The sequence below is a fragment of the Lynx rufus genome, unplaced genomic scaffold (genome assembly GCF_022079265.1).
Source record: "Lynx rufus isolate CCGP_SWC_20201006 ecotype Redwood Valley unplaced genomic scaffold, mLynRuf1.p SCAF_23, whole genome shotgun sequence".
Lineage (NCBI taxonomy): Eukaryota > Metazoa > Chordata > Mammalia > Carnivora > Felidae > Lynx > Lynx rufus.
The window spans coordinates 21,780,442-21,806,129 of record NW_025814838.1 but is presented as its reverse complement, the minus strand read 5'-3'; the positions used below and the strand labels follow the sequence as shown (position 1 = coordinate 21,806,129).

The window sequence follows — 25,688 nt, the reverse complement described above, 5'->3', positions numbered from 1 at the left end:
TCCAAATGCTGCCTGAAACAGGTGCTCCAGTGGCCGCCGCTGAGTAGCCTTCGTCTGGGAGCCTCTGCGGGGCCTGCTCCCTCACTGAGAATCAGCCTGCCCCCTTCCTGTCCCGTCTCCCATCTCCCCAGCTTCTCCCCTCCCTGCTCTCCGAGTTCAGCTGCCACTCTGCATGCCCGCTGCCCACTGCAGGTCGGTAGCTACAAGCCAGAGCCCAGCCTGCACAGGCCCCCCCGGTCCCCCGGAGGCTCTGGAGAGCGCAGGGCACCGGGCTGCACCCTATGTTCCGAGTCGGGAGCTCTGCGCTTCTAACAAGCTCCTTGCAGACGCTGCCCCTGTCGGCCCACGGACCCCACTCTGGGGACCACAGCTCCCGAGTCTCTCCTGTGACCCGAAGGCCGAAGCTGCCCAGGCTCCGCCGCCTCCTCACGGCAGGCAGCTGAGCAGCCCGGAATGCAGCTTCTTTGCTGGTAAAATGGGGACTGGGACAAAAGACACTTCGCCCGCCGGGCGAATGTCAAAAGGAAAGGGTCTACCGGGCGACAACTCCGTCAGCTGGGTAAAAGCGGGATAGAGCAGCCTCCACGAGAGTCAGGGATGCGACACAAAGCTGATTCCCAGCAGAAGGTGCCTCTTTCAACCATGTGGTCCTATGTGCACACATCTTCCTAAGGGCTGAAAACTGGCAATTAGTCCAGATACCTTCCCAACGTTCTCAACTGCCTCGCGTGCAGGCTACTCTACTGCGGGCTTCTTTAACAATTCCCACCTTGCTGTACTGCATTTTAGAGAGAGAGCGTGCATGAGTGGGGGAGGGGGAAGAGGCAAAGACAGAATCACAAGCAGGCCCCACAATACATGCAGAGCCCGACAAAGGGCTTGATCCCACGACCCTGGGACCACGACCTGAGCCGAAATCAAGAGTCGGACGTTCAACCGACTGAGCCACCCAGGCGCCCCAAGAATTCCCACTTTAAGGACAGGGGCAGAGATCTTTCTCTCTGGGTTCCAGATACCAGCTCTCCCTCCTCCAAATCTGAGGGGCAGAGGGAAAGACTGAAGGAGGCAGGAACACGCCGCATTCCACCAACCCCCCACCCCCGTTACCGCGTTACCTGCTAGGAAGGAGAAGCTCCCCGCCCCCAGGAGTAGGAAGCATTCAGAGCACTTCAGCTCACTTACCTTGGTCATGCCTCCTGCCTGCGCCGTGTTCAGTCCCGCGTGACTGGCCATTTGCGGCGAGACCTGCGTTAACGTCTCGGCCAACACGCTGCTCGAGGCCCCCTGCATGGCGGGCGCGGGGTACGGCATCCCAGCTCCCCTTCCTCTGCCGGCCGCCCCAAGAGAGCCATTCATGACTTGCGCCTGTCCTTGCTGGGCCTGGTTCATTAAACTATGGCCAGAGTTACTATTGAGGAGGGCAGGGTGGGTCTGGTTAAAGTTAGCATTCATGCAGATCCCAGGTCCCGTCTGCGACGTGGCAGGGCTGCTGGTCACCAGCCCCACTTGCTTTTGTGCTTGCGGATTCAGTGCTTGGGAAGCAGGGGGAGTGGGCCCAGAGGTGCTGGCTGCCTGTTTGGGCAGGCTGGGGGCTGAAGAATCTCCCTGGTTCAGAGGGCTCTTGCCCATGGCACCCAGGCTGGCCATGTTTGCACTGTTCGGCTGCCCTTGAGCCTGCCCACCGAGGCCTTGCTGCACGGGGCTGCTGGCGCTAACATTTCCTATTCCTGGGTTGATACTAGAGCCGCTGCCTCCGCGCAGAAGCTCCGACAGTTGTTTATGTTTGGAAGCAGCATCTGGAACAAGGTTCCCACTGTTTATAAGGCCTAATTCTCCTCCATTGGGGATCAGCTCATCAGGAAGATCATTTTCCAAGTCAAACAATGATCCAAAATCTAGAAATTAAACAGAAATGGAAATGAGAAACTAAGCAACCGTAAGAGCTTTCCAAATGTCATTATGTCACTATGACCTTAACCCAAAGGAGCACCGCCCGAGAACACTGGCACGTCTTAAGAGTAACGTTAAAATGATTGGAAACTTCACTTGGGAAAATAAAACAGGGAAGGCTAACCTTCAAACGCTAAAGGAGGAGAAGTTAAACAGAGATGAGAGGAGGGTCGGCCCTACTAGATTTTATCATATATTCTAAAACAACAATCAAACCATGTGGTGTGAGGAGAAACATAGATATACAAATTAAAGGAAATTAATGGAATTAGAGGAAATTAATCAATTAAACCTTCACCAAATTATGTTAAAATGCTCTGGAGAATGTATGTGTGCCCTGATAAATGGGCATCAGGTGAGATGAAAAGCAATTTGGGGAAATTAAACTCTAACCTTAAGTGATCACAGAGTTAAACGGTACATTATTAAAGAAAAACAAAAACAAAACAAAACCCGAGCCTAAACAGAATATGAGAGTTCTCACAGTGTTGAAGCTGCAGAAAATAAAGACATGTAAAGGAACTAAGAACAGTTAAAAGGAAAAGAAAACAACTTGACAACTACTTGTCTGACGTGAGAGGGGTTACGGGCAGCACGGGGACCTCCAAGCGTTGAGCACACAGGATTTCCCAGTCCCTCTCAAATCCCAGTACCATTTCTCTCTCGTGTGGCCTCTGTGTCATCTCCGTCCCTCAGTCCCTCACCGACCACGCCTTCTTCACCCCAAAGCCACCTGGCCACGTGCACAAAGGACAAGATGTGTAGGAAACAACACGAGTGGCCGTGTGTGTGGCATCGACATGGTACAGACAAGGTGCGGAGGTGGCCCAGCCCAATGGGTAGACCGAGGACCCGACTGCCTGCTTGTGAGCCCAGCTCTGCTTCTAGTCCCTCACGTACTAGCTCTGAGCTCCCTTGACTTTCTACACCTTGCTTTCCTCTGTCTGGAAAAGGGGGGGGGTGGGGGGGGGCGGCGATAATGGCCACCAGACCTCACAGGGTTTCGTGGGGACTACGTGAATTAATAAACGTAAAGCATTCCAACCAACAGTGCCTGTGGGGCTAAGTATTCCATCGTATTAGCCGTTATTACCGTTCAACAATAACAGAAGATCTAATAAATTACTGTATAATATTACAAAACGTTACATATCTCTTAAAATAATGTCGAAGACTAAAAAGGTAGGAAACTATGCATGTTATGTAAAACATGCAAATGACATCGTATGTAAAATGGCACGTCAAGTAAGATTAGCACTGAAGTACGTGCACATGGGCAGTGACTGGACAGCAACAGGCCAAAAATAAAGAGTGGTACTGGTCAAAGTGGTGGGGTGATGAGTGCATGTGTCTGTTTCCGTTGTTTAAATACAGTCACTCCCGCTCCCACTCCCCACTCTGAAAAACTGGATGGTCTTCTCCACGGCGGCAGGACCGATAGACTGCTGACCCAGCAAGCCCCTCGCGTGACCGCTCCAAGGTTCCTCTAAGGAAGGGCAACACCGTCCCAGCTGCAGGAGCAAGAGTGACTCAAGAGCCACCCACCACAAGTACCTTCTTGCAGGGACGCAATCCCAGCAAAGAGAATTGAAGGCAAGTTGGCCAAGACTGTTCTGGACAAGGTTCTCCTTCCTTACAGCAAGGCATGCTCGGGAAGAAATCTCCCTTTCCCTCCCCAGACAGGAAAGGAGACACCACTCACACACTAAGTAAGGACGGGCTACAGCAAAACTAGACACTGGGTTCAAGAAGCCATCTCCAAGCTGAATTATCCAACTCTGGACCCTCCCTGCCTTCAGATTTCCTGTGATGTGAGAAGATACACTTCCTATCATTTAAGCCATTCTAGCTGAAGTTTAGTGAAACGTGCAGCCGAAGGCATCTTGGTATCTCCATCATGTCTATGGATGAAGTTCACACTCCTTCATAAGGCATACCAGGCCATCAGGAGTGGCCCCTGAGCAACCCCTGGCACCTTCTGATGTGCCCTACCTTCCAGACACAACACAGTGGGCTGTCAGACGCAGAAATCCTTCTTCTGGATGCTCTCTCTCTTGGTCACAACACCCCTCCCTCTCACTCAGGTTCAACACAGTGACTCTGAAGACTTTCTTCAGGCTGCCCCTGCAGAGCGGACCCGTCCCTCTTTTCGGCTTCCAAAGTTCTCTGTACATACGTGTTACGTACAGACCACCTCTAATACATACCAAACTCATCCTACCCGGCTAGAAGGAATTAGAAATTACTTGCAACTGTACAAACACACACACACACACACACACACACACACACACACACAGAGTTTTTGTAGAACCTGTGAGAGCAAGTTGCAGACAGTATGAGCCCTTCTTCCCAAGTGTTTGACCATGCATCTCCTAAGAACACCATTTTACAAAAACACAGCACATTTATGAAATTTAGTAAATTTAACACTGACCCAATACTTAATGTACTGACTGCCCTTACTCAAATGTGACCAGTTGTCTCACGAACACCCTTCATCACATTCCCTCTCCTGGTCTAAAGCCCAATTCCGGGCCCCAGTGCACCTCGCTGTCATGTCTTTGTCTTTTCGTCTGGGAAGGTCCCTTAGGCTTGTTCTTTCATAACTCTGACATTTTTGAAGAGGACAGGCCAGTTGGTTTTGTAGAACGTCCCTCAATTTGGGGTTGCTTCCTCCAGATTACAGGACATGTAATTAGGAAGAGACACAGGAGCTGACTCCTGGATACAACAGACAGCTGAGACACAACCACTGATCAGGGCTTTTTGCATCTCGATGTGGTTTGGTGGGTTCCGTTCCATAGCTCTTATGGCATTATGTTGTCCTGAATTTGGAGATTCACTAAGGTCTCCAGATACAAAGAACACATTAAATAAAAATTAAAAAAAAAAACACATGAAATCAAGGAAAAAGAAAACAACTCTCCAACGTAACTCAAGTTTTGTTGCCTTCCAGACTCTAGCCACACGCATACGTTTTTATTCCATATTCTTTTAAGATTTTAGTTTTAAGTAATCTCTATGTAGACCCAACGTGGGGCTCCAAGTCACAACCCCAAGATCAAGAGTCACAGTCGCTACCAACTGAGCAAGGAAGGCGCCCGTACTCCACATTCTTAAAAAACAAATAAAAAAACCCAAGAAACCAACAAACCAGTGTGCGTGTGTGTGTGTGTGTGTGTGTGTTTTAATGCAATGCTTCTCAACGTATGAACATTAAAATGAAACTACATCTAAACCAGCAAGTAGGAACCATGATGACAGAGATCGAGTTTCCTTTCTATTTCCCAGGGAGGGGATTAAGAGACGGTGTCAAACACTGTAAATCCTTAGAAGGAAATGAACTCCAAATATTTAATATTTAAAGTTTCGAACAACCTGCGGAAGTTCCCTGATTGGCTCTTCCAAGTGTCTGGAAGCACTTTTCCTAGGAGAGGGCAGCGAGGCCAGGACCAGAGCAGGCAAACCTGAATGCATAGTTAAACACGGCAATGTCAGAGTGAGGGTCCCCACTCCGGCGTGAGAATGGGCAACGAGGAAGGAAAAGGAACACCTGGAAGTGGAACACCCGTGTCCAAATCCTGGCTGAATCGACCAGCCCTGTGTCCCTGAGCAAGCTGCTCCATGTGTGCATCTCACTTCCCTCGAGTGTGAAACAGGGCCGACATCCCAGGGTTATACGATGAAAGCTGGAACAGGGCACATGCTGGTTTTCTTATTCCATATTGCACAAAAACTTTTAAATATCTTACCTTTAAGGAATCACCCACCATCCTGCCACTCTCAAATTTACCAGTTTGGGGTTGTTGTTTTTTTTAATGATTTACTATACCTCTACTCCAAATGCACACGCAACTTTGACAAGTGTCACAAGGCAGCATGTCTTGGGCTCACTTTTGGTTTGTACTGGTTTGACACATTTTGTCCACCTTGACCACTTTTCTCATCTTATTTCAGCCCAAACGCATCTCCCAGCCATTCAGCTGTAGAAAGAATGGACTAATTCTACTCACGTCCTCACCTACCAGTTCCAACACTTATGAACGTGTATACACCCAAATATACAAGGAGTCTATAAAATAAAGACGGCTTGCGGAGGGCCATCCGTACTCACAGTACCACCCTTCTCACCATTACTGTCACCATGTTCCCCATTCTCCAGTTCAAAAAATTGACAACGGAGAGTGAAGAAGGAAAGCCAGGATATTGCAACATACACAGTTATGCTTTCTACACACCACAGTGTCCCAACACGATGGTTGGGCAATACCAATCTGAATCACCGGAAGTTCCTAAAATTCAAGATTGAGTGTTATAGACTTCCAGTCCCAGGTAAGTTCCCTTCTTTCTACCAAGTTACCGGGGGACCCAGGAGAGAGCAGAGCTGAGGCTGAATAAGACTTACGGGACCATGCTTTCTAGGGGCTCACCTCTCGCAGGAGACTTCTCTGACACACGGCAAACACCGCCTGTCATGCCTCTATAGCCAACCGGAATTTTCTCTTTTGGGGCTCTTCGGATGCCACCCTAGAGTCCGCCCCTTTCGTTAAGCTGATGTGAGAAAAAGGTAGCTATAGGCTTCCCGGTCTCTGTCACACTCCTACAAAGTTAGGGCATCCACAGCATGGAAGGTCTTCATCCAGCATGGTCGCAAGGGATGTTTCACTTCTAGGCTGCTCAGAGAAACCCTGCTCCAGGAAACAATCCCCTCTAAACACTGAAAGACAAGGCATCCTACACATGTTCTAAGATCCATTCTTATCCACCATTATCAGAAGTCAGTATTTCATCTTAAACAAGTAAAGAACTACTATCAGGTACCCTGAAAAAAAGCTCTTCATTTTACAAATCAAATACCAGGTAAGTGGCTGAATCCATCCATCCAGCCTGTAACATCTGAAAACAGCTTTGTTTGAAGAGTCTGTTCAACTGCAGCTGGGCCAATCATCCACAAAACACATCCTTCCTCAGGTTTTCTAACATCTCCTCTTTGTCGTAACACCTTATTTTTTTCCTTTCAATGGCAATTGGGGCCCCAAATTCTCCGACTGGCAGAACTGATTTTTCTGTTCGAATGTACACAATCAAGTGGATAAAATCTTGTACTGGCCAGAAGTAGTAACTCTTCTATGGTCGGCAGACATGACTGAGTCTTAAAAGCATACTATCAACTCCCAGTTAAAATTCACAAGGCTTTAAGGACCATGACCGAGGGATCGTGTCTACTCAGTGCCTTGCATAAAATGCTTCTGTGAATCGGGCTCTCTACAAACCCCTTCACGCTGAGGGAACGAGTGAATTACAGAGAAGAGTGCCCAAGTTACAGGATACACAGTATCAATTTTAACACTTGCCTTGTGTAGCCAAAGATATAAAAGTCATCTTAACATTTATGACTACTTTCATAAAAGAGAAACAAAGAGAACAAAATTCAATAATGAATTCTCCTGCCCTGCTTCCCCTTTACGCAGCCTCATTATCCTGCAGGGGACCAATCAGGTTACTTCTCCCTCCAGCTCCCCCTCGGCATCCACGGCCCTCCATCCCATGGCTGATGTAAAGATTAAACGGCATTAACACAGAATAAGAGATGTTAGCTTGAGGAAAAACCTGAGTGAGAGTTTAGACGCTGTTTCATGTTCATGTTTCTCTACTCTCAAGCATGAAACTCCCCTCCCACAGATACCCTGCCTTCCCCACCCACGCCCACGGCTCTCTGCAGCCCTTACTCTCAGTGAAAAAGGTCTGCTTTTGTTTTTCTTTCCGTAATTTCTTTACGTCTCTTTCTTTACGTCTCTTTCGGCATTACTCGTACTAGAACTATTCAAATGCTTGTCTTAAATCTTAAGAACGCTCAGAACTTTTATACATCAGCCCTGGAAACTTTTACAAAAAGAATTTTTAATTCCCGAGACAAAACTGGATACAAAAATTAATCCAAACGGGCAAGGCATTCTGAAAAGGCTCATATCTAAAGAGGAGGAAATGACAGAAGGGTAAACACTTTCACAGGGTTCTAATTCTTAGATGATCTGGAGACGATTCGAGACCCCTGTGGCACAGTCATTAATATATTAGACACTCGCGACGCAGGAGCCACAGCCCGGTGTGGTGAGAATAGTACCTCGAGGTCTTGATTCAGGCCCATATCTGTCACTTCCTCCTCCTACACCTCCTTACTATTTCCTTAGCTCTAAAATGGAAAAGAAAACGGCACTTCCCTCTAGGATCATTGATGAAAGGATTAAATCGTACAATGCAGAACCCTAACCCTTAGCCTGACAGGCAATAAGGGTCCCATCAATATTAGTCACTGTCTGTCAGGGCACCATCTTCTGAGGTCGCTGTGAGGACTAAAAGACACATGCACATCAAGGACCTGGCACCCCATGTCCGGCACAGGGTTCGTGCTCAACAACAGTCCCCTCTCTATGGTAAAGCCCTAACAACGTGTGACAATTCTAGGAGAATTAAAGCTTACTCTGCTTTGAAAATTCATGGGATTGCGTGGATAATGGGACAACTCTTCAACGACGCAGAATTAAAACATTTTTAAAGGAAAAAGAAAGAACACTGTTTTATTAGCATTTAGACCATTACAAATAATTTTTATGTAGGCATTTAAAGACATTCCCGAAAGACATTTTTTTTTTTTTTGGTACAATGACTATTAGGAAATAATTAAAGTAAATTCCTTCTAAAATCTTCAGTGATTCAAGCTTTTTATGCAGATACACCACCCACTAATTAGCACAGAATAATGAGGTTTTTACTTCATTCTCAACAGTGATCTTGTATTGAACAAAAAAGTGCTTCCCCTCCTCGGAATCACTATCTGCTCACGAGCCAGAGCAGACTTGGCTGGGGAATCTGCCTCCTCCCGGCCTCCCTATGGTGGGGCCGTGTCCTCGCTCTCGAGACTTCGCTCCATTCAGGGCTAACGGGGCTTATTTGAGACTCAAATAAAAGTCAGCCCCCCCAAAGGATTATAATGTAACTGAGGGAGACAGGCCATGGACACCAAGTCACAAAGGCAAACTGTTAACACACAAATATCAGATATTACAAGCAAGTGGAGTAAGGGAATGAACGGAAGCAAGAAAGTCTTCAAATGAGAGGCCAACTCTGAGCAGATCTTTAGAAGGAAAAGATGTTGAGACAGGGACACTGGAAACGGGGAGGGGTGGAAGCAGGGAGCTGAGCAGACAGAACAAGCTAGCCACTCTGCTTGCGGTGAGTTTCAACTCCAACATGGCAGGAGTCCCTCTGCAGGTGTGTGCAGTGATGCAGGAGGGAGGGACCCACTAGAAGGCTCTAATGAAGAATGTCTTTCTGGGGAAGATCCACCAGTAACGTGCATTTAAATAATTGCTCATCAGGGACACCTGGGTAGCTCAGTGGGTTTAGCAACTGACTTTGGCTCAGGTCATGATCTCACAGTTTGTGAGCTGAAGCCTGGCATTGGGCTCTGTGCTGACGGCTCAGAGCCTGGAGCCTGCTTCAGATTCTGTGTCTCCCTCTCTCTCTGCCCCTCTCTTGCTCACACTCTGTGTCTCTCAAAAATAAATAAACATTAAAAAAATAATAATCACTCATCAGACACAGCAGAGCATAGGACAAAAAATAAAACCCAAATTCTATTCTCTAGTATAAGTCTCATGTTAAGAGTTATAATACAATTTAATTTATTAAACCCAAATTTATAGCTAACTTATGGGACAAATATTCATGTTACCAAAGGATCCACCCAGGGAGACTCTTTTACATGGAAACCTACCCAGTAAGTACTTTTAAATATTTAAATACCATGAACTATACCATCTGAAGCAAGGGGAAGGAAACCAGGGTACTGCAGTAGATAAAACTAACGGAAATAAAACTACAGCACCTTACAAACTACGGTGTAAATCAGAGGGGACACACCTGCTTTATTCATACACTTTTTCAAGAGTAAGTCTACCCAAGAAAGGTAGAGTCTGATGTACACAATTTACTATTAAAATCTGAGCATTTTCTCTTTTCATTCACAAATGCATTTCGTGGTTACTTTGCTTCAAGTATCAAGAAATCTTGTTTCAGGGCGCCTGGGGGGCTCAGTCGGTTGAGCGTCCGACTTCGGCTCAGGTCTTGACCTCACGGTTCTTGAGTTCGGCCCCGCGTCGGGCTCTGGGCTGACGGCTCGGAGCCTGGAGCCTGCTTCCCATTCTGTGTCTCCCTCTCTCTCTGCCCCTCCCCCGCTCACGCTCTCTCTTTCAAAAATAAACATTAAAAAAAAATCTTGTTTCACCAAATGTTTGCTGTTTACCTTCCCCTTAAAGAACCCAAGACAGTCCTGACTGAAAGTCCTGTCACGCTGGACCTCAATCACCAGAGTCCTGGAATGGCAGCCGGCCTCCTGGCCTCGCTAGATGAGCTTTACAAGCTTACAAGCTCCAAGTGCTGTGCCCAGAGGGCTAGGACAATTTAAGTTTCCTAAACGTGGTTTACGTGCTGACCCCCTGAAGGGAAGAGATTTTAAGCCTTCCTAAGACAAAGGCGGGACAGAAGATGCTGTCACAGCAGCGAACCACCACTGGACCAACCGTAATTCACTCAGCAGATTCTCAACTGTAACCAGATGGTCTGGAGCAGAGGGAGCAGAAAGAGGTTCGCTGTTCTCCACCACCACGGCTGAGGAGCACCCAGAGCCAGGGGGGCAGGGGGGCTTAGCCAGCTGCCTATCCGCTCTGCAACTCAATTAATAATCTGGGGGGGGGGAGCCGCCTGGGTGGCTCGTGTGAATGTCTGACTCAATTTCAGCTCAGGTCATGATCACAGGGTCATGGGATCGAGCCCTGTGTCAGGCTCCGTTGCTGACCATGGAGCCTGCTTAAGATATTCTCCCTCTCTCCCTCTCTCTCTCCCTCCCTCCCTCCCTCCCCCCCTTTCTACCCCCACCCCTCACCCCTCTCTCCAACTCACGCTGTTTCTAAAAAAGAGAAAAAAAGAAAAGTCCTGGAAGAGGAGGAATGTAGGGTGCTGTGCTAGCATCCAACATCTGCAGAAGCAAGCCTAGACTGCAGGTGCCAAGCTGCCTCAGACTATCTGGCTACAGCATGAGTAACAAGCAAGGGACATCGGAGACCAGTCCTCTGGCCCAAATGCTGGGAGATATAGCTGGCAGGCAGCAACACCAAGACAGGAGAAAGGGGGAAAGACCGCTGTCTGGACTTGGAGGTGTCAGCGTACAGGATATAAAAGTGTGTGGGCCTAGGAGAGCCCGTAACAGGAAATGAATACACGAAGCCCAAAAAGTACACCAACATCCAGACAACTGATTATCATTCAGCACCACGAGACAAGACATAGAGGAACCTTAAATGTGTCTTACTAAGTAGAAGGAGACAATCTGAAAAGGCAACATACTACATGGTACCAACTGTAGGTCATTCTGGAAAAGGCAAAACTATGGACACAATAAAAAGGTCAGTAGTTGGGGGGGGGGGTGAACAAGTGGAGCCGGCGGGGGATGGGGGCGGTTTAGGGCAGTGAAAATACTCTGTATGATATTATAATGATGAAAACATGTCAATTAAGCATCCAACTTTGGCTCAGGTCATGATCTCCCGATTCACGGGTTCAAGCCCGGCGTGGGCTGTGCTGACAGCTCAGATTCCATGTCTCCTTCTCTCTCTGCCCTTCCCCTAGTCACACTCTCAAAAATAAATAAACATTAAAAAAATTTAATACAAAGTTTAAAAAAATGAAAAATAAAAAAAAAAAAGAATGCACAACACCAAGAGTGAACCCTTGAGTAAAGTGATTATGAGCATCCGAGTAGGTTTATCAACTGTAACAAACACGCGCTAAGGGGGGTGCCGATAAGGGGGAGGCTGTGCGTGTGGGGGCAGGGCATATATGGGAAATCTTTGTACCCTCTCCTCAATTTTGCTGTGAACCTGAAACAGCTCTAAAAAAAAGTCTTAAAGGGATAAAACACACACACGATAAAATTATAGCTAAATCCCAAGCGACTGAGAAATACAAAATCATGGAGAATCACCAGCTAAAGAATTACCTGAGTGTCCATCAACTAGACAATATTAATAAGTAACAGAGACAAAATATCCAGTGATGTCTACAATGGATCTGAGTGTGCCGCTTTTCAAGCTTTAAGAATCCACCAACATACAAGCCCTTGAAGGACAATTTGATGATACGATCAAAATTACAAGGCATACTCCTTTTAACCATTAATTCCTTTTTAGGAATCTGTTCTATAGACATACACATAACCGCAGGGCTGTTCATTAAAGCACTGTTTGAGAGGAAACAAGACTGGAAATAACCTAAGTGTCCATCTGGGGGGAGCAGATGAAATCAGTTATGGCCCATCTCATATAATGGATACTATGGAAAGGGATAAGGAAGCTCTTCACGGGCTGCTATCTGCAGGTCTGCAACAATGTGAACAGTTCGTTTCCTTACTGTAAGGTAAGGTAAGAAGGAAAGGCAGAAAGGGGGCAAAGGAACTAAGAACAGCGTCTGCCTGAAGAGAGAAACCGTGGAGAGCACAAGCTACTCGCAGCGGTTACCTGCGACACTAGGTAGAGGGAGGGAGGCTTTCACTCTACAGCCTGCGTGTCCTCTCATTTTTGAACCACGCGAAGGAACTATTCGTTTAAGTAATTAAAGAAATTGATTTTTTTTTGTCGGGCAGCCCCTGGGGTGTCCAGGCCCCGGTGATTAGCTCAAGCCCAGATGATAACACCTGGAACACTTCCAGTTGGGAGCGTCTGCAGTTTGAAGATGAAACCTGAAATGGGTTCAGTATTAGTGTAAAATAGTTTTAGTGTTCACATGAGCTTAAAAGACAAAAGAAAAAGCACTTTAAAGAGGGACTTTCCAAAAACTACTTTTTTTTCCTAAAGGAACGTGGCGATCTACATATAACATTTTGTAGCCAACATAATGGTAAGATAGATGTTGCTCACGCTGGGAAAGCTGACATTATTTTAAAATAGTCAAAGAAACACCAGGTGGCTGTCAGGTCCTGCAGCTTCTAGCACATCTGTGAAGAAACCTCTACTTGAAAGATTCTCTTAAAAATCAGAGCTTGTGACAAAGGAAGGGATGACTGGACATCACTCTAAACACGATCACATTTTCCTGTCTCTGGATGGCGCCTCTAAGTTAGTCTGCACTTGCTCAAGTCATTTGTGCTACAGGTCCAAAGATTTGTAACAGAATTAACCAAATCTCCACTTCTCACCATTTGATAGATTCTCCTAACCACAAATACTAAAGATGTTTTGCTTTGGATGTGATTTACTCTTTCACTAGTTTTGTGATGCAAGTATTATATTTCTGGATTTTTTTTTTTCAGCATCAAGAAGACTATGAAGTGCAAAGCAGAGAACCCCCCCCCCCCCCGAACTATCTTCAGTCCCCCATCCCCAAGAAAAACAATTTCTAGAGATTTCCTTCTGGAAGTCTAAGTACACACACTTTTTACTCCTAAAAAGGATCTAATTATTATGTATGTTTTCCATCCTTTCTTATTTAATAACTCTCAGACTTCTCTTCCTTTTGTTTTTTTTTTTAAATTTTTTTTTCAATGTTTATTTATTTTTGGGACAGAGAGAGACAGAGCATGAACGGGGGAGGGGCAGAGAAAGAGGGAGACACAGAATTGGAAACAGGCTCCAGGCTCTGAGCCATCAGCCCAGAGCCCGACGCGGGGCTCGAACTCACGGACCGCGAGATCGTGACCTGGCTGAAGTCGGACGCTTAACCGACTGCGCCACCCAGGCGCCCCATGACTTCTCTTCCTTTTGAAGGGAAGATCACTTTCCCTTCCCCAAACCAGCAACAGCAGGCAACTCAGCCGCCCTCCTCCTGAAGGACCTTTCGGTCACCTTAGTGTATTGCGATCTCTAGGTTGATTAACTAAACTAATGAACAGACCTGGAGTGAACGTGAATATTCTTAGAAGTCCTACCAAACAAGAGACTGATTTTTTACTGTATCCTCTTGGTGTACAAACAGGTTGTTAAGCTAGAGACACATGTATATCATCAACTAATAAGGCAGGTAATCAAAACCACAGGTTTCAGGAATCCTTTCCAGAAACTGACTAACTATAAACCAGGTGTGAACTGGCTGCATGATGGGATGTGCAACATGACAACAGTAACAGACTCTCCGACAGTCTTCAGGTGACACGAAATTCATTTTTACTAACGTTTTTACTAAACCTTAGTTAAACTAAAGTTTTTACTTTAACTGAAGTTTAAACTTCAATTCTCAGTTATGGTATATAAACTCTAAAATCATTTTATGTTAAGTACAGCACCAAAATATTTTACCATAAAAAAAAAAAAGGATTTTCAGAATGAAGCCTGCTCTTCAAGTATCAGTACTGCCAAGAGCTCTGAGACATTGATCGGTCTGGGGCCACCTACAGTGGAGCATCATATGAGCTGTGCCACATACAGGAACAAGCAAGAGAGAGCACCTGTACAGTATGCTCTAGAATGGCCCAGAAGGTTGGGGATTCCGAAGGCAGGAGAGGGAGGCCTTCCCCACACCTTCTTCTGTGCCATTTCCAAGTTTGGGCTCTATGAATATGTTACCCACACTGTCAAAAACAGTTTTTTAAAAAACTTTTTCAAGAAAATTATGTTTGTGCAAAAATCTCCTAACAAATTAAGTACACGAATTGTGACTCGTGGGGCTCCTCCTCTCACAAACCCGGCTTGTGGGGAGGGAAGGCAGCTGTCAGCTCTCCTGCAGATAGGAACCTGGATGAAAAAATACACCCTGGGACAAGCTGATCTAGATTTCTGAGAAGCAATCACAGTAGCTTCCTCCAACTACCCTGGACGCAATGGGTTTCTAAAAGTTTGTCTTGTTTTCAAACCCTAAAAGGATGATCTGGACTCCCTGGTCTGGCACCAGGAGCTGTCTACACCCTTACCTTGCCTTCAGGTGCCCAGACCGACGCCCCCACCCCCAAGGTGGTCCTTCCTCTGAGCAGTTTCCCTGACCGCTCGTCCCCGGAGCCCCGCATCCTCCCAGCGCTGATCAGACTGTGTGATCAGACAGGCACCCGTGGGCCGCTGGACCACCTGCCCGCACCACCACTCCTCTGGCCCAGGGGACGGAACCATGGTTCTGCGGGAGCACCACAGACGAGCGGTATCCCACACATAATAAGCACCTCTCTCTGATCCGAATTACCTAAGCATTTAAATCTCTGAGTAAAAGGATGAGGTGGGACAGCAGAGCCTGGCCCGGGCCCACCCAACACCCGGCGCAGGGCCACCCCAGCAGTCTCCGCCTCTCAGAAGCAAGACCGCATGGCCTCTACATGGTAGCCCAGTGAGTATACACCAAAGATAAAACCGGCTTTTGCAAAAACTGTTGTTACACACTCAGGAGTTTGGAACATGCTTCCAGACCTTCACAATGGCTACTTATGCTGTTCCCTACACCCGGAACGGTACTCCCCACCCCCATCTCCTACTCATCTTCAGGTCTCCATGCTAACGTCACTTCCCCCAGAAGGCCTTCCAAGACCTTTCGGGAAGAGACCGTCCTGTGCCTGCATCGTGCAAGGGACCATCACCTCCCCTCCTAGGTACTCAGTCACACCTGACTACAGCAGCCTCCCACGAAGGCAGACACTGGACTTGGACTCGTGTCACAGTTTCTCTAGGACTGGCGCCACAGTGCAGTAAGTATTTTCTAAAGGAGAAAAAAATCCTAAATCTAAAACAACAAATATTTTTCAAAGCGTCTTTAAAAACTGGTCCCTTTGAAGGATGGTCATAAATACCTTCAAGAAAACCATGAACAAACGAGAGAAGTATGTGTCCTCAGGGCTGTGCTGTACAACACAGCAGCCAGGAGCCACAGGCGGCTGTGTACATTTACATTAATTAAAATTAAATTTGAAATTTAGCTCCTGAATCACATTAGTAACAATTTACTCAACAGCCACAAGCTGCCAGGGACTCCGGCACTGGGCCGTGTGGCTACAGAACGTGTGTGTCATCATCACAGATAAAGTTCTACTGGACGGTGCGTAGAGGCTATCATGAGAACACTGGCATTTCAAACAGAGGGAATGGCCAAATCTACTCTCTTACTGTTGGGAAGAGATCAGTTTTTCCTTACACTTTCAAAGACTGAGAAAGTCACCAGTGCAAGCGGAAATAGCCAACTATCTCCCAATAATTCAAATGACTCTCTCACAGATTTTTAAAGAGAAGTTCAACCCTGGGCAGACTGTGCTCTTCAAAAAAAACCCAATCCCACTATGAGTAAGAGGCATAACGACAACAGCACAGAAAATCTATCAGTACTTCATTACTTTGTGTCATTTTCAACGAAAGTTATTTAGTAAATAAAAGGTAAGTAAGATTTAACGTAAAGGCACAAATTCAGAGGAAAAGCTCTTTGTCCACCATGGGGCAATTTTTAGTGGCCAAACCCACAAAGCACCACACCCAAAATACCTAGGAGAATGGCAAATAGTACACTCCACTGAAACAATTTCCTATGATAGAATCTGTAGGAGAGAAAATCCCCACAATACAGCAAAAAGCTGAATCTGTTCCTTTCCAGACCAGAGGGAGCTGACCCAGTGGGGAGATTAAACTTCACCGACATCCTTCCCACCAATCAACCTGACTAAACTGCATAGTGATCCCAAGGCCATTTTCTCCCCTAACTCTGTTTTCTGAAAAAGAAAGATTGTTTTTACGATTCCTCCATACTTGCTTTTCCTTTTTCGCTAAGTCCTAACCTAAATCAAGTCCTTGTTCTGAAACAATACGAGAAAAACAATTCCGTTTCCACTTCAATTTTCCAATACAGAATAGTTTTTAACTTCAAACACAGAATGAGCAAAGTGTGTCAAACTATCACCTGGTCTGTAGGATTCCCAAACCCCAGCCTCTAATTCATTCTTTTGCAAGACTGCCAGATCCCACTCACACCAGCCCTGGTGGGGGAGAGAAATGGGGGGGGGAGGGCGGCACTTTCCCATTTATTCGGCAAGAAATTTCACGGATCCAGTTCTGGGTCAGACTGCTCACCTGTATCATCCCAATGCCCACCGGCTCAAGGAGAAGGGTATGTCTAACGGTTTCCCACACAGTTAAACACCAGTAACAGCTGCGGCAACCTGCTAGACACCAGGAACCACAGTCGCCCAGTATACAAAACTGATCAAAGTGAAAAAGGAAAACTCTAGGGGGGAAAAAATCCCTCTTACAGGTGAGACCCCCAACCCACACCCACCCCCCGAGCTCAAATGTAAAGTCACAAGCCCAAGTTGCAGAGCTGATAAGCCGAGAGCTGAGACTCTGTCCACACTGAGCGAGGCCCGGGTGCCTTCCTTACTACCATGCTGCCCGCCTCCCAGTATAAAAAGCTCTGACATTTCCTTCAACTCTGAGTCATGGTTAGAAGGTTCTACTTTTAATCAGGTGACAAATACTCAAAATATTTTAATCCAAAGGAACTGGGTCAAGCTTTTATAGTCCATAATTGTCAAAGCAAACCCTAATTATTTAACAGATTTCTATAGTTCCGAATGTCATCATTCAGTTTGTAATCAAATATCAAATACTCCTTTATTGAAATATTGCACAAGTCTCTCATAACATATAGTTTTTTTTTTCTGGTTATTTCATCGGTTATTCGAACTACAAAGTGAAAATATGTCTAAGTGGTACCGCTTTGATTTTAAAAAATCCAAAATATTTGGGGGGTAGTGCAGAGGGAAGCCTTTGAATTATAAAAAGAATCTGCTTTACAAGAGAATCGTACAATGCCACTGAACAGCTTACAACTATTAAGGACCTACTACTGTACCCAATAAGGCACAGGTGTATCAGAAAGACTGGCAAGTTAAGAGATTTTCAAACAGCAGCAGACGGGACACCTAAGAACAGGAAAGTCAAATAAAATCAGGTGAAATTTTTTCACCATTAGATTTTACTACTGTTAGCGACGGTTCCAGTAAACATTCCTGTGATTGATTAATGGAAATGAAACACGGGGGAAACTGTCACACGGGATGAAATTCCTGTCTGTCCAACGGGAAGGTTTAAAAAAAAAAAAGGAATCCAACTTTTAGACACAGAGCTCAGAGACAGCCCTGCTTCCCCAATTTAGAACCGGACACACCCTGAAGGCAGTTCTTCAGAGGCAGCAACAGTCACCCCTTATACTGTCTAAAATCCTGGGGGAAAGGGAGCCGCCTCCGCTTCGGTGCGTGCCTTCCGTGCGCCAGCTCCCGTGTCTGAAGAGACTCGTGGCTGGTCAAGTCCAAGCCGAGCTGGGCAACCTCTGCTCCGCTCCCATGGGCCCGCACGCCGGCACGGTCAGGCGCTCCCGAAAGCGGACCCCAGCCCCCACGGCAAGTCGACTGGCAAAAGCCCCTCAAAGGGCACTGACCGCCCCAAGGGCTTAGATTTCCCTGTCAGTGATGTGCTGCGATATGAGAATATTCCCAAAAGCCAAGTTTAAGACTGAGCTGGGCAAGTGTGGCATCCCTTCCCCAGTCAAGGCAGGCCACAGATGACCACGCCAGCCCTGAGGAGCCCGCCCAGCAAGCGTGGGATGGCATTTCTAAGGCGGGATGCACCCCCAGGCGCAAAGGCCTGAGCGCGGGCTGGGGAACAGCAGGCACACATGCTGAAAACCAGAGCGCGTGGCCCAGAGTTTGAGAGCTTACAAGAGGCCGTCTGGGACAACCAGAGGACTTCAGTGAGCGCCACGGGCCGCGGATCATACCCAGAGGCCATGCACGATGACACTCACGGAGACAAAACTGCTCCCAGTGGCCAAAGAGCTTTTCCCAACATGACACAAGGCAAGGACACCGGCGGGCTTCCCCAGCGGCCCGGTTCTCCGCTCTGGCTCCGTAGGGGAGGCCCGGGAGGCACCAGACTATGCGAGCGGAGGGCCCACCAGGCTACTCCTGGTGTGTGCTTCCCTTGGCCAAGCTCCTCACCGGTCCCCAGGATGTGGCTCAGGTGCCCCCCCATCTAGACATCAGCCATGGGCTTCTGCACACAGCGGCGTTCAGCGAAGAACAGATGAACACATAAAGCCCTCTTCAGATTGCCCGGACTCATGTATTTTGGCAGTTGATGGCATTTTGTATTCTTTTCTCGAGTTTTGCCTCCAAGTCTTAATTTGCTGACAGTTCTAAGCTACTCAGAGCCATCGATCAGAATCCTTTGTATACTGCTACTACCTAGTGGTACCGCCGACTCAACTGTTGTTACATACACAGTAAAGAAACAATCACATATTTATTTGCTGCTCAAAATAGGCTTCAAACGAGTTAAGAATTTTCAAAACACATCACACTGCCTAAGTTTTTGCAATTTTAAAATTTCTTGGTCCTCCTGTTTCTATTAAAAATATATATATAATTGGGGGCTCCTGGGTGGCTCAGTGGGTTGAGCATCCAACTTTGGCTCAGGTCATGATCTCACGGTTCATGAGTTTAGGCCCCGCGTCGGGTTTGCTGTCAGCCTTCAGCACAGAGCCTGCTTTGCATCCTCTGTCCCCCCCACCCCCCACCTCTCCCCGACCTCATGCTCTCTCAAAAACTAAATAAAACATTTTTAAAAATTATATATACATATATATATATGTACATATATACACATATACATGCACACACGCACACACACACAAACGGGCGCCTGGGTGGCTCAGTCGGTCAAGTGTCCGACTTCAGCTGAGGTCATGATCATGTGGTCCATGGGTTCAAGCCCCTGCATCAGGTTTTGTGCTGACAGTTAAGAGACTGGAGTCTGCTTCAGATTCTGTACCTCCCTCTCTCTCTCTCTGCCCCTCCCCTGCTTGTACTCTCTCTCTGAAAAATAAATGTTAAAAAACTAAAAAATATATATACACATATATACACATGTATATATCATATACATGTGTATATATGTATATACGTATCATGTACATCATATACATGTATATACATGTATATGTATATACCTATCATGTACATGTATATACCTATCATGTACATGTATATACATGTATATACATATATACATATGTATATACGTGTGTATACATGTGTGTGTGTGTGTATATACATATATATATATATAAATAAAGATGGAAACAAAAAACAACAGTCTTGACTACAGAATTCTCCCCTATATCCTGAGCGTGTTACACAAGAGATCTGCCTGCTCGTGAGCCTGCAAGGATGCATGCATGTGGCTACTGTGACTTCCAGATCCGTTGACAAACAGGCTGCTGGTCCAATGACAGGAGCACTTTCAGTTAGCCAGGACTACAGGGCACACCCACTTTTCAGAAGAGAAAATCGAGGATCTTCAGAGCATTAATCCCGCATTCCATCAGTGTCCCACACTGTGACCCCAAGGGCCAAATCCCTGGCACTAACAAAAGTTACTAGTTTTACTGGCACAAAGCCACATCCACACGTGTACATACTGTCCGGGGCGGTTTTCATGCTGAAATGGCAGTGTCGAGTAGTTATCACAGAGACCATGTCATGCAAAGCCAAAAATATGACCTCTGGCCCTTTACACAGTGTCTGTCGATCCCTGTATTCCATAAGAAAGGCTTCGGAACCGTGCAAACTACAGGCCCGCTCTCCAAGACTCAGAGCCCGGCAGCAGCTAAGGCTCTGGAAAGGTCTGCAGTAAAGCTCCTCAGCTATTCCGGGTCTCCTATGAGCACAAAACCTTTTTAGAGAAACACTTCTCTGCATGCCTTCTAGTTTCTTGGAATACACTCGAAACGCTGGCTTCGACGGAAGATCGAAGAGGTGGTGTCCCCACTGTCATCCAAGAACCAAAGTGGCTTAAAGCAAGTTCTGCTAATCTTGAACAGCTCACAAGGTACATTTCATCCTAACCAGGAAAGGCATACTTTGGCAAAATCGTTTTTAACTCTTTAGTTCTCAAACACACAAAGTAAAAATACAAAGTCAGCACTTACGCAGCCCCCAGTGATCACATACTGTCACATGGCCACAGTGGCTACAAGTTAGAAGTCGTAAAAATAGCCTCCAACGGAGCCCCCGTCCCTGTACAAGTCTCTGTCCCTTGTTTCCATGAGGTTTAAGAGTTGGAGGCTCACGCTCAAATGTCAAGCAGGAGTGATTCTCCGCTGTCCCAGTGGGCTGTACTGGGAGGCACCCCTGTCATCGTGCTTATGATGTACTTACCCGTCATCATCCCTGAGCAACTCCGACGGTGCACCGTTCTGGCCCCTCGGTTATCCAAAAGCCCCTACTTTTCTAACATGTGTACAAGTAAACGAAGTCGAAGCCTCCATAAAAGCTTACGCTTCCTATTTAGCCAGAACTCAACCAGAGGGGAGAGGGAGCACCTGCCGGGCTACCCTGTTGGGAAGAACACACCCTGCGCCACCTCCCCCTCCAAGAGCTGGTGACGGCCTTCCCCCAAAGATTCACCGCATCTGCTGGAGTTGCGCTACTCAATCCTGCCACGTACCGCAAACTCCTGAATCCACGATCGAGCGAATGTCATGTTTATGGATGCAGATGTACAAAATGAATGGACACAACTGTGCACTTGAATCAGCCAGGTTTGGTCCTGGTTTCGCCCTTTGTGTCGTTGCTTGGGCAGATCACCTCGCTCAGGTCTGGTTCCTTACCCAGAAGCGGCAGGAAGAGCATCTTCCCGTCCTGCCTCACGGGATGCGGCGAGGACCATGGTGAGGTGGGGGAAGAAGGACACTGGAAGCAAAGCACTACACATACGTGAAAGATCATCATTTTGTTGTACAAGGTACTTTGGTTGGTGACTGTATTTACCCCAAACTTTTTTTAAATACGATTTCCTGTTGCATTTAAAGGGATTCACATCATAAAGTGTAATACAACTCCTTAGGAACACTTCCACAGCACAGGATGAAACAGATCTGTGTTCAATTTTCCGAAGACAGACTTAAAAAACTTTCAACTAACTAGTCTATTTGTCGTGTGTAAATCTGGCTTCAATAAAGCTGACAAAAAAAAAAAAGTCTACTGCTTGCCTGGATATCTATTTCTCCTTCACTGTTAAATCACGAATCCCTGCTGTTGAAACACACTAATATGCTGTTCTAATCAGGACGTATTAAATAAAGACGTTTCAAAACACCCAGCTAACTACACACTGGAAACACACAGACCTACCTCTTAACGATGGGCGCCAAGTAAAGGAAGACTACATTTGTGCGAAAGCGTTGAAGGCATCGGCGTAAAACAGGAAAATGCTACAACATCTCATAACATTAAACCCAGTGCTGCTCCAGCGCTGAGGTTTGGGGGAGGCCAGCAGCACTATTTTTCCTTCTTCCACTTGCTACCTTCCTTTGGGGCACCGTCTCCAGTCCCATATCACCTCGGCATACCCTCCGCAGGAGCCTTCCCTCACCTCCTCAGCCTTCAGAGACCCTTCCTACCTGTCATCAGAGGCAACGACATTGAGCAGAGATGCCACCTTACCTCACTGGCATGTTTTACGCACCCCCCACGTCCTCCCCGCTAGACTGCAAGCGCCCTGCAGGGAGCACCTGGCTGGTAAGCTCCCCAGGCCGGACCCCACAGACACATACCGCACCGTGGCAGTCCAAATCACTCTCATGCCACCGAGGCCTCCTCCTGCTGCTGCTCCTAGCCCCTCAGTGCCCCCCAAGCACAGAGCTCCCCTCACTCACATTTTATGCAGACACAGGAAACACACCTTGCTCCGCCTGGCCCAACTTTCTCCTGGGAACCTCAAAAACACATCCCATCACTAAGACGAGGCTGAGTCTCTTCCTACTGTCCCATCTAACCCAATGCCTTTACTCCTTTGATGGTACATAATGAAATTCCTTTGGTCCTTTATTTGCTTAATATATATCCTTAAGATGTCTGTCTCAGACTAGTAGTTATGGGAGACAAGGCCGTACCTCGTTTAACGTACTCGGTGATGATCCCTTCCTTGGCCCCACGCTAACAGACTCTTGCACGATGTGACGTGATGAATGTATGACCAAGGGGACTCGACATCAAGTATGATTATGAACTTTATTCTTAAATGATTTACATTAGAGCTATCAAAAACTTTTTTTATTCCACATTTGGAAAACAGCAAGTCCCTCATGCCTTAGGAGGATCAAAACTGGAAAGGAAGGGGGGGCGGGGAAGCGGCCTAGAGGGAAAAATCCTTCCCGATAAACTTTGTGATTAGCAACACATCAAGCAAGTAGGTGACCATCCGAGAGCAGAACTAGCCAAAAAGGCCATTCTTTGGGTTCCATCTTGGAAACCGCTAAATGCATACAGTTGGACAAGCCTTTCTGTGAAGTCCTGTTAGTAATTTATCCCTCCATAAAAAAACAAAATCTGCAATAACCTCATTCAACAATAGGAAAACTGCAAAGCCATTCAAAAAGTTACCAGTTTCAGAAGGCAAGCTTCAAAGCTGAACTTGCCTGGCATAATCTATCTTTCATACAGTTAAAGACTTTTCACTAAAACATAGCAAGATTAAAAAAGCAAAATCTGTTCTGCAGTAAAAGGTTGTTTCCACATTTCTTACTTCAGAGAAGTTGATGTGACAAAGTAACTCTTTGTCAACTCTTTACCAATTAATAAAAAAGTATTATTAGTGACTTTCCGGTCCCAAGAAACTTATCTACTCCCCCTGCCAGCTCCATCATTTAACAAATTTCATTTAAACTAGGCAAGAATCTCCTTACGGCAGATTTTTTTTTTTTATCATTTCTCTCACTCCTACAGTAATATTCTAGGAACTGTACTAAAACTGAAGCCACAAAATTCAAGTTTTGTTTCAACAGAAGAGACTTTTTAGACCATTAGTAGAAATACGCCGGTGGCCACAGAAATGTTTGCACAAGTGGAGCAGCTGTGTCTACGGCAAAACCGAAGGCATTGCTGCAGCAATATAATTCAATTTGGATCCATTCATTATAAACTGATTTTCAGATGCTGCTACTGCGAGACCCTACTGGAGAAATGCAGGCTGCGCTGGAGACAGAATTGTTCGCAGCGGCGCGCAAGTTTTTACTGCAAAGGAGAGGCTCTGAAAGAGGAAATCCAACTCGATCATAACGCTACCATGAACCATCCCAGAAGAGCCCAGAATTGTTAAATGAAGAGAAATTAAAATACTTCTCTTGGGCGACTGATGGGATTACCTCAGAAAGTTTTCAGGGATGCTGTTGCAAGGAATGTTTTATTGAACCTCCTGCCAAAAAATTTTTTTTCTGGAAAAACTGCAATTCCGACATTCCTTAACAGAATTTTTTATACATCTACACTGTAAAAGCCACACGGGCTCAAGTGGAGATTGCAGCCCAAGACGATCTGCTATTTAACTTTCTTTTCAGGTTACACCTCTGAAATTAAACACAGCACAGCAACTTTGAGGACGTCCCGCTACCGATGTTCGGGGTGGGGAAAACGTTACGACTTACACGATCAAACAACGAGAGTTTTCAAGGTAACTGCTAAACAATGTCTTCCCAAGGAGCACATTCCAAGAAACTTCGAAGTCGTAACTCCCGGGCTGGCTGCTGCTACGACAGCGCTGCGCACTGTGCTACTAGCTCAGAAAACACTTTGGGTGCCCCCCCCCCCTGCGTTGCACTTTTTCCTTCCCTAACCAAGAAACGTACCCTCTTGCTGTCATCCCTCCAGGCAGCCCCGCGTGAGCCGACGCACGGAGGCACGGGGAGGCGCGTGGAATCCCCACGAAGACCACCAGCACGCTCCACTTTACTTTTCCTCCGCCCAAGTACCGCTCGCTTTCGGCGCGCGGGGGGCCTCCCCAACTCCGGGCCGGCCGGGAGCGCCGGGACAGGGCCGGCCCGCTCGGGCCCCGGCGCAGTCCGGCGACAAACTTCCCCCTCGGCCGGCCCGCCGGGGTCCCGGGAGGCGGCCGCGCCGGCCTGCGCCTCCGGGAGGGTCTCCCGGCCGCTCACCTGCGGGTGGGGTCCCCGCCCCCCGTCCGGCCCCCCACCCCCCCTCACCTGTGCTGTCATTCGCCGAGAAGCCGGGCGAGCTGAGTTTGGCTCGTTTGGGGTTGGGCGGTCCGTCCAGCAAGTTCTCGGCCATTTTCACCTGCTCGCGGAAACAGCCCCGAGCGCGGGCGGCCGGGCCGGCAAGGGCTCCCGGGCAGGGGGGTGGGCGCCGGCCCCGGCCGGCTGCGAGGGGAGAGGAGCGAGCGCGAGCCGCGAGCCGCGAGCGAGCGCCGAGGGAGAGGGAGGGCGCAGGCCGGGTGGGGGAGGCGGCGGCCAAATCTCAGCCACAGCAACAGCGCCCCGCAGCGCTCACCGCCCGCCCCCGGCCGCCGCCGCCGCCGCCGCCGCCGCCGGCCGCGGCCCCCTCATCCCCTGCCCGCCTCCCGAGCGCGACACTCCGCGGCGGGGGCGCCCCGGCGGCCCGGCCGCCCCCCCGGGCCCGGCTGGCAGCGACGGCGCCCGGCCGGGCGGCTCAGGCAGTCCCCGGGAACATGGTGCCGCCGCCGCCGCCGCCGCGCCGCCGCCTCGCTCCCCCCCCCCGCGCCCCACTTAATTAATTCGCTCGCGGCCCGACGACCGGGGGGCTCCGGGCTCCGCTCCCCGCCCGCGGCCCGCCGCCGCCGCCGCCGTGAGGAAAAACAATGCGCGAAGCGGGGCCGCCGCCGCCGCCGCCGCCGCGGCCCCCCCACCCCCCG

The 25,688-nt window shown here is 47.8% G+C and overlaps 1 protein-coding gene across 4 annotated transcripts in view; it reads right to left on the bottom strand.

The window, feature by feature from the left end:
- CREBBP (CREB binding protein) overlaps window positions 1-25,261 on the bottom strand; it is a 126,453-nt gene extending 101,192 nt beyond the window's left edge. For 3 of the 4 annotated variants that reach the window (XM_047087207.1, XM_047087209.1, XM_047087208.1), the window contains exons 1-2: window positions 25,003-25,261; window positions 1,183-1,895 (exon numbers count right to left, since the gene is read on the bottom strand). In XM_047087207.1, coding sequence (XP_046943163.1) covers window positions 1,183-1,895; window positions 25,003-25,087 — 798 coding nt within the window. In that variant the 5' untranslated portion in view covers window positions 25,088-25,261. The remainder of the gene's footprint in view (window positions 1-1,182; window positions 1,896-25,002) is intronic. The other variant, XM_047087211.1, reaches the window with a different exon arrangement.
- Window positions 25,262-25,688: the final 427 nt, after the last annotated feature.